The sequence below is a fragment of the Pungitius pungitius genome, chromosome 1 (assembly GCF_949316345.1).
Source record: "Pungitius pungitius chromosome 1, fPunPun2.1, whole genome shotgun sequence".
Taxonomy (NCBI): Eukaryota; Metazoa; Chordata; class Actinopteri; order Perciformes; family Gasterosteidae; genus Pungitius; species Pungitius pungitius.
Window position 1 is genome coordinate 9,545,999 of NC_084900.1, and position 9,563 is coordinate 9,555,561.

At 46.9% G+C, this 9,563-nt stretch overlaps 1 protein-coding gene across 1 annotated transcript; it reads right to left on the reverse strand.

Annotated features, from left to right (window-relative positions):
* Positions 1 to 226: 226 nt before the first annotated feature.
* On the reverse strand, positions 227 to 9,497 carry wrap53 (WD repeat containing, antisense to TP53). The gene is made up of 11 exons (XM_037477875.2): positions 9,305 to 9,497; positions 8,452 to 8,911; positions 8,118 to 8,292; positions 7,280 to 7,375; positions 6,518 to 6,626; positions 5,486 to 5,574; positions 3,545 to 3,768; positions 2,384 to 2,595; positions 2,102 to 2,205; positions 1,774 to 1,917; positions 227 to 1,237 (listed from the first exon to the last, which is right to left on the reverse strand). Exons 2-11 carry the CDS (start codon positions 8,738 to 8,740, stop codon positions 1,027 to 1,029), a joined length of 1,653 nt encoding a protein of 550 aa, XP_037333772.2. The 5' UTR covers positions 8,741 to 8,911; positions 9,305 to 9,497; the 3' UTR covers positions 227 to 1,026.
* Between the last annotated feature and the right edge of the window lie 66 nt (positions 9,498 to 9,563).

A 9,563-nucleotide genomic window follows, 5' to 3' on the forward strand; every position in this document is an offset into this window, starting at 1 on the left:
GCAGCCACGCAATTGTAGTTGCTATTGTTTGGCAACAAAGTCTGAGTTCAAGGAGGGAAACCTGGATCAGGAGAGGCTTCGAAATTGATCGATTCCTCAGTGTCAAAGATACAAGGCTTTAGTTGGATCATGATGTGCTTCATCCGATCGACCTGCAAAAGAAAAACACCTGAAGCAAAGCACACCCCACTGATGGGTGCGACGATTAGCATTGACCACCGCAGTACATCATTAATACAACTATACAAACAATGTGTTCTGTGCTTCCACATCAACACTCACAGGTAAAAATGTTGGAAAAAACAACAAACAAAAACACTTGTTTTTCCGGGTGCATTAGACTTCTGTTGTACTGCAGACACAGAAATCAAGCTAGCTGCTTACAGAACATACATTTGAAAACATTAGTGATCACAGCTTTACAAAAATATACATGTGGCCATGCACTGAGCGAAACAACACAGCCAAATAGATTTATTTTAAAAAAGAGGGTAAAACCGGAAGATCCCGTCAGTCTACAAACGCAAAACTCGAGGACAAATGGCACTTACTAGCTAAGTACCAGTGAGGAACATCCACGTCAGCATTAGCCACACACGTAAACACACTCCCAGACACACTGGGCTGCTTCTCGCCCTCCGAACCTTTACAAATCAGGAAGAACATTCACCTCGAAAAAAAAAAAAAGTTTCATATCAAAAGATTATAAAATAACTCAATTGAGTCCCCATCTTGTCTCTACTTTGCATTTAGCATTGACCAGTCTTATGGGCAGATAGTTCTGGGCTGTCCTGCACTGACCTTTAATCTGTGTCAGGAAATGTTAACTTGCACATGTTATGTTAAGACTGAATTGCATAAGGTTAATTAGGCCGCAAGTATTCATATTTAACCAGATTTTAAAATTATCCCGAAATGCATTGCCACCCCAGAACATAATATAGCATGAAGATCCCTTAGTCAGCTTCATCCACAGAAGGCCGTCCCCAATCTAAATATCCCGGGACAGGTGTGACGCGCAGAGCGTCAGGTCTCCACCACCTCGCCTTCCTGCTCTTGGCTGCCGAGCGGCCCGGCCCACCACAGGCTCAGAGCGTTGTCCTGCCGGGTCTTTGGAGGCGACATCCCAGCCTCCGCTCCCTCGCCCTCAGAGGCCGAGTCGCCCTCACTCTCGCCGGGCGACGGGAACTGCCGCTGCCCGCTGGATGTGGCCAACAGCGGCATGAAGGGATGAACACTGAGAGGGAGGAGGATGCAGCATGAAGACAATGGGAGGAAATGAAAATTGGGCTGTGCAAATATACTTTGATGTGTAGGGATTCAAGACAGAATCGCAGCACTGCACTTAATATTCGTTAAAAGTAGATTTAAATGTTAACACGACGAGGAACTTAGTGAAGCATCTCACGGTCTGAAAACAAGTTATTTTATTGGCATCCACATTCCAAACGTCATAAATGGACATTCATGGATGCATCATTTCCAATTTAGCAGCTACTTCGTCTTCTACAAACTATACAGAGGATGGACCGGGGGATACCAGGGTTTTTTATGCATATTAAAGCAACCCATGCTCAACCCAAGCAACAATACCCTTGATTAATATTAATTAATATTAGAACTCAAAAGTTGGATACCGTTACTTTTCCTATCTGACTTATTTCAGAACAATTTCCCGAATTAGAACGTTTTATTAACACCTAGAACACACCTAGGAAGCCAGGCTGAACCACAACAATGTGCCCCCCCCTTCCTTCCTTTAGTGCTGCATACCTGATGCCATTGGTGCAGTCCCAATGGGCCTGAAAACTGAGCTGGGGCTGCAGTAGCTCCTCATTACCATCAGGAGGCGCTGTCTGGGTGTCCCAGACCGACACCATTCCATCCGTGTCCCCACTTAGCAGGTACCTGCCCGACCTTCACACGACGGAACCAGGAAAAAACATTTGGACTCAATTAACATAATTACCAGGCCACAGCTGATTTAATCAGTCATGTGGCAGTTTGTACACAAATGACTGCAGAATGTATTAATGTGTTGTGTAGTCCAGAGTAGTATCAGTCACAAAGCTCACATCGCTGATGAGTGCAGTACACTTACGGGTCCAGATCAAAGTAGATGCGTTGGTTAGTAGCCACGTTTCTCTTGAGTGAAAACACAACCTTGTCCGGCTCCCGTAGGTCCCAGCACAGGATCTCTGGATCCTACTCACACATACACACGTGCACACTTTTCACCAGAGCCTTTTATCCACAGTTACAGGTGGCTATCACAGGTACTATTTGAGAAAGTAAAAAACAAGCCGGAAACAGAGTCCTCGGCTCTCCGGTCTACGTCCCGCTGAATAGAAGTGTGTGTGTGTGTGTGTGTGTGTGTGTTCACCTTGCGTCCCCCAGTGTACAGGTAGTGGCCGTCAGGGGAGAAGAGCAGATGGGTGAGGCCTCCGTGGTGGCGGGTCGGCAGCAGAGCCAGCAGGGTGCCGTCTTGGCAGGAGTAGAGGCCAGCGCAGCGGGAGTAGGAGCCGCAGGCGTAAACAGACTGGCAGGGGCTGAAGCCAAAGCAGGAGATGATGCCACTTTGGCCCTGCTTCTTCACTGCAGCGAGAGGACAGCGGAGGGACATTTGGCAAGGCGGTGACAAGACGACACAGCTCGCAATCACTGACACTCAAAGTTGACTCTTTGAAAATGGATTTTGGCACGTTTTCCTGAACAAAGTGGCCGAGGCGGGGGTTTGGCACAGTCCTCGCGTGCCACATAAGTTGTTCTCGAGATTAACCATACATTTCCGCAGTTATCAATTGTGAGGCCAAGCTGATGGAGCAAAATAGAAAAGTACGCTATTGGCAGCATCAATCTATCAGAGCGAGATGGAATCATGGCAGCAAAGTTTAGAGTTGAGCTTTACTTAATACCGACAAAAAGCTCATTCCAGGCATTTTGCATATTTTATCAGTTTTTTTTTTTAATGCCATCTCATTTTGCATAACTTGCCACTAATAAAATAAATACATGAAGAATCTTTCAAGGATAATTTTGGTGGTGTGCAGTAACTACTCTGCAGACCACAGCTCAGTTCATTTCAGACTGCCAGCCAGCTCAAACTGGGTTCTAGTGTGAGGCAGGTATTAATATGTCCTCTCCGTAAACATTTAGTTCTTTATTTTGTTGTCTGAAGCACATAATAAAAACTGTGCTTTTTGATTTGACTACCTAGCCCGTTAGATGTGAGACCCAGCTGTCAAACAAGAAGAAGAAAATAAGAAAACGCCTTCACATCGTTTGTCACATCGGCGCTACATACTCATTGTTTTTCGTTGTGCTTTTGATTCTCTGAAATTTTTGCTTGTGAATGCCAATCTTTTGATATTCTTCACTCTCAAAGTAACGTTTTGAGTTTTGAGTTTTCAGAAGGGCCACTGCATTTCAATACAAACGCGAGAGCTTAGAACTCAAAGTGATTTAAATGGCTATTAAGTTACCGTTTGATGTAAAGCAGCCACAATTAACACATGTGTAAGATTAACCGGGCTGGATGACTGACCTATGGTGGGCCTCTCCTCGCAGTCTCTCCCGGGCCGCTCGGTGTAGAAGACCCTGACGGTTTTGTCGAAGCCGCAGTAGAGCTGCGTCCCGTCGGGCGAGAAGCAGAGCGAGTGGGCCGCCGTCAGCTCATCCAGGTGATTGTAGGGCCGGTAGCTTGCTCGCACCTCCCCGTAAAAGGCATCCCACACGTGCACTGGGTTGTCTCGGCTGCTGCTGGCAAGACTACGGAGGAGCAGCAGCGAGAGGCCAAATTACAAATTATTAAAAAAAAGAATTCACAGGGTGGGTCATTGAACCCGATTCTATGAGCAGTGAGTGTAGAGAAGCTACAAAGGGTGCTGCTGAGAGTCTTTGGAAATATACCTTATGTATGAGCACCAAACATCTCGTTTTCATTTTCTAACCTCTCCCCCTGAACGTGTCAGTGCACCAAACCCGATGCACCACACTGTGCTGTGCGTCCTAATGGAGACCATTCTCATCGATTCTAAATGGGGGGCCAAAGGTTTTTTAAGTCCAATTACTGGGCGCTGAACAAATGCAGAGACGTCGCCGCGGCTCAATTAGACAAAGGAAATTAGCCACTGCTGCGGCGTCTGGTTGTGGCCCCTCTGCGCCGCAGCTTTATTGCAGGGCCGGAAAATGCCCAATTATAATGCTAGACTGCTGCTAGCTTGGAGCGATGCCTAGAACTCAGTGCGACTTCACTGGGCCTTAACAGGGGCCCTTATTCCCGCTCTACAGGAGGGGCATCAACAACACACGGCTTTTGACAGACAGAAGTTCAAGAGCGGAGAGGAGGGACAAAATGGGAGAGTGAAAGCAGAGAGGGGGGGGGGGGGGGGGGCGTAACCTTTGATCGGCTCTCCTTGGCTCTTAAACCATCGACTCTGAGCTTTGTCTCCAACCACCTGGCGGAGCCCTGCAGGGGCTCCCCTGTGATACGTGGCGGTGATCTGAAGACGATGAGGAACATCGCCCGCCAAGCTCAAGCCGCCATCCTCGTCCTCGTGACAGACAGGCCTTTGCAGGGCTTTGGCAGATATACACACAGGGGCCTCTCGAGAGGTTCATTGTCCACATGAGTCGTTGGATTATTCTGTTTACACAACTCATCTCTAACCATACAGCGCCTGACCCCACCACCCCCCCCCCCCCCACCCTGGTGGAGTGGTGCCGTAGCGGGGGGCCTTGATCAGTTGGATCTTTGGGAAGGGTGGAGGCAGTAACTGGAGGAGGATGATGGGAACTGGAGGAGGGTGGTAGGGGGCTGAGGGGTATACAGAGCAGAATCTGTCAGCGACTTGAACCTGCCTTGCCTCTCTCGCCTCGGTCGGCGTGCTACTGATTTCCTCTCTGTTCAACAGCGCACCCACGGACACGCCGTCATGTCACAATTAACACTTTTCAGAAGCCCTTCAGAGCGGCACCACTGCACACACGGCAGTGAAGAAAAGGAATGAGATGAAAAGAGATGCCCTGACTCAGAATCATGCCGCTCTTTGGGTGATGTCTGCACCCGGGAGAGGCCGTTAGTGGGCTGAATCATGCTGAAACGCACCGTGGGCCTCAAACAGCCGAGCGCAACGCGAGGCAGACGAGACGAAGGCCAACTCTTCACCCATAATGAGACACATCAGAAGGCCGTTACAGCCGGCTCCACGATGCCGGCCGGCTCCCACAATGGGTGTGAATACCACGGAAATCAAAGGATGACTCACAAGCGCACTACCATTTCCTGTTTATTCAAATAGCCTGTTAGGCAGGCCCGAGCAAAGCTAAAAAACGCACTGCGTCCAACCGGAACCATCCGAGATCTAGTGACACCGGCCTCAATGAGCCACATGGGGCTTCTTCTGCGTACCCATCCTTCACCATTGTACAGGCAGACCTTCCAATCGGACTTTCTATGTCTTTAGTTACGCCTCGTTGAACTCACAAGCATGTGTCTGCGTCCAGAGAACTCATCTTGGGGTACCAGCAGTAGTCATAGACGGTGTCTCCCTCCGCCATCCTCAGCACCGGACTCTGCCACAGAAGGGAAGCAAAACCATCAGAAAGGTAAAGAACAAACCGTAGTGGCCGATGGGATCGAACAGTTCTGATGCTGAACAGGTTGCTACACCGTGGAGTAACATTCACAGACCAGCGGGCAGCGTGTGAAAAATGAAGCAATAAAAGCTCCGCTTTTCCCTCTGTGATGGGGGGAAAAAGGGATAATATTTCAATTATTTTTGTTCACTGATCCCAATCTATCAGCCTGTAACACAATTAAGACCCTGGCTGGGATAACCTAAAAGACACCATGTCTTTCCTGTTCTGTTAGATCTTAAGTAATCCCTTTCCTCAGGCTGCTGCTGCCTGACACGGACATATTTTCCCTTAGTTGATACAACATACTGAGTGTTTCAGAGAAATGTCATCAACATCCCTATTAAGCCACTGTAAATGTTAAATGTTGTTTTAATTCCTTAAATCACATCACCATGACAGAAATGGAAAAAAAAGAGCTCTCACAAGACAGGGCCCCCCCATCCAGAGTTTCCAACCTTTCATTACTTTCTAGTAATAACCAAGAGTATGGCCATTTCCAAGTAGAAACACGATTTGAGAAACTGTTTCAAATTTGATTTAAAATATAGGCATACTAGATAACATCTTGCTTCCCCTTTGAATGAAAAAATACAAAAAACGTTTTGGTCCCCCAACAGTCGATGGCTCGAATCAGAGCCGTTGCACTTTACCTCAAGGTTTGTTTGTTTGTTACTGGCTAAAGAAAAGTGTAAATACTAGCTTAGGTCACTGACAAACAGTAGTAGTAGTGAAGTCTAAAGGTCCAGAATCCTGGCACTATTCTGCATTCCCACCAGACACTGTTGTAATGATCCTTCTTTATTCCTTTAATGATTCCCTTATATCAACACAAACATATTGTGGGGAACCCCCGGCGGTAAGCTATAGGTGTGCTCACCATCTCAGGGAGTGAATCCCAGTTGTAGCTGTAGACCTCTGGAGGGATGTTGTACACACGGAGCACATTGTCCGCGCTGTTGGTGAGGATACAGGAACCATCAGGAGCCCTAGTGTAGAAGAGCAAGAGGAATTGGAACCAGATGGCGGTGGACTGAGAAAAACTGAATTGATTTTATCTGGGACATAAGATTGAGAGGTTTATTACTTGGAGCCTCACTTGCACAATGCACTGTCTGCAATAGAGTTGCCCCTGCGCTCTAAGAATGAACCCAATGTCTGCTCCCCGGCACAATGTTAGAGATGCAGGTTTCGTTTTCTTGGCCAATTTAGTTTCCTCAATTCAAAGAATAAATGAATAATGACAATTCTAAAAGTTATCCTTTGTGCTTATTTTCATGCAATACATATACGAAATACAATGATCAATTAATTTTTGGTGTGGTGTTAAACATTCAGAATTCCCTCTATCGTCTGATCGTTTCATGTTATTATAAAAACATCTCTTCAAAACAGGATTCATTCAATTTTCTCCTCAAAAATAAACAACAAGATGACAACTGAACCCATCATGTTGGTCATTTAATAATGCTCATTAGTTATTTACATCATTAAATGGTGAATCTCTTTGCAAAGTGACATAACAATCTTATTTCTATTTGGTAGTCATATTAATCACTTCTGTAATAATGAAGTAGCCATTTTAGCACCTTCAAAACCTAGTCCACGTGCTAGGTGTGACCTTTTTTCTAGAAGAGATTACCATTTGCAGCCTTTGAGGTAATTCTCTGGAAGGTTGGAGTACTCATTCCAGGAACCAGTGAGCATCTGCGGGTTCTGGGTGAAATCTAGACCAAGACTGGAAGCAAAACAGAAAAGAGCAAGACTTCAGTTAACTACTTTAACAGACCGGAAAGAAAATCTCACACACCATTTTTGAGAGACTACATTTTCCATCTTACTAATTAAGTTGCCAGAATGACCGCAACCACAAAAAAAAAAAAAAAAAAAAAAAAAATCGACCTGTAGTTCTGCTAAGAATTGTTTTAATTCAGTCACACGTCATCTAAAGTATTTCCTCGCTGGGTACAAAACTGTATGCAGCATATACTAGAACATGGTGTCAAATGGCACAAATCAAGTAGACAGTGTCGCCACACAGTGGATATGCTCCTTAATTACATTTCACACATCCACTTGTTAATCCCGACAGCTTGAACCCCTTCTAAACCATCGACAAATATTTCCATTGGGATAATTGACAACTGCAACTGTAAAATGATCAGAATATTTTGATAACGAGACCTTCACTCACTCACTACTTTCTGCCTGGGGTGAGCCAACTGAAAACATGGTCCAAATGCTTAGAGATTGACAGTATTCTGACATTGTACTTGTTTGAAAGCCTACAACTGTAGCTTCTTCTCAGTACTCCAAGTACGGTTGATGGTTTCAACGTTACACTTTTCTGAAACAATTGGTATAACGTCTGCCAAGTAAACCGCTTTGCGATAGCAGACATGCACGGAAATGAGATAATGAATACCAGATACCATCGCTACGTGGAAAGAGGGGATAAAAATAGTAATTCATCCACTTACCGCTGCTCTGCACCGGGGCTGTCTGCAGAACCGTCATCGTCTTCTGGTTTCGTCTCGCCTTCCTCTACAGGTGCCTCATACCCAACATGTCCATCCTGTGGCCATTCTTCCTCGACCCCCCCCCCCACGGGCACCTCTTCCACTGCGTCCTCACTGTGATCCGGTTCACCCGTTTCTAGCAAGAGGGAGTCAATTTGTGAAGGTTAATTCTTTAAACTCCCTGGTGATCCTGAATAATTATCTCTGACGGACACCTAAAATCTTCACTCGAGTCAAAGCATTGCTATCCCTTTTCTTATGTATATATACACACGTTTCATTTGATATACTCTACTTTGTGCTGCTGGGGCTGGATCTTCCTGCAGCGGGCCAGTCTGTGCCGGCCTTTCTCCGTGCATATCGACGGGCTCCCCGACCGGCTCCGGACGCGGTTCCTCCTCGCTCACTCTGGGCCGCTTGGCGGACGAAGGTTCCCCGTCCTCTGAGGTCTCCTCCTCCTCCAAGATGTCACCCTCGGGCAAAGCTGGTGCCTGACGAGGGGCGTCGCTGTCGCTGTCCCCGTCCGGGTCCTGCACAGAGCCTGCTACACCACCGCTTTCACCACCTCCAGCCGAATCAGACATCTCCCTTTGGTTTTCCCCAGTGTCTCCTGTCCTCCACCTGGCGACCGATGCCTCAAGTCTGAGGGTAGGCTGTCAGACGTGGGTGAGGTAAGTGCTACTGGGATAGTGCTTCTTCCTGCAGTGGGGGGGTTTGAGTCTGCTGGGGGTCGAGGACATCACAGCACCGACAAACTTGGAGACAACAGGAGGCAGGCGAGGGCAAGCAACACAAGGAGAGGGAGAGCAAATATCAAAACGTGCAATTTAGGAGCGCGGTCCAATAAGTTCAAACACATTCGTCGACTCAAAGGAGGGAACGTGACGTTTTCGTTGAGGGTTTTGAATAGCTGAACTGCTCGTGCAAACAATCTGATGACACCTGTGGCTGGTCGTGACGTGCCAGCCTCTCTAGACAAGCGTTAACGATCATATTGCTAAATTCACGCCAGCGAGGCATTAAATCACCCGTACACGTCCCGCTCCCATCACGCAACTTGTTGGAAAATGCATTATGTTAATAGCCACCTCACGTTAGCTCTTGATAGCATTAGCATAAGCTAGCAGTCTAGAGCTAATGTTACCGACCTGTGTTGTAGTCTGTTTGGCAATACACACGTTTCTCCTCGCTGGTATGAAGGTTTCACCGCAAGCTGGAGACTACGAGCCAGTTAAAGAAATATTCTACGCCCTTCTTCTTCAGGACTTTAGTGTTTTTACTCATCGGTTCATTGCGAGTTGTAAACACTGTGAGCGGCCATGCGTTTTTAACTATCGCGAGAGTTGCAGTGATGACGGCTTCGCGCTTATGTATGACGCGCGCGCACACAGACAGAGAGAAAGAAAT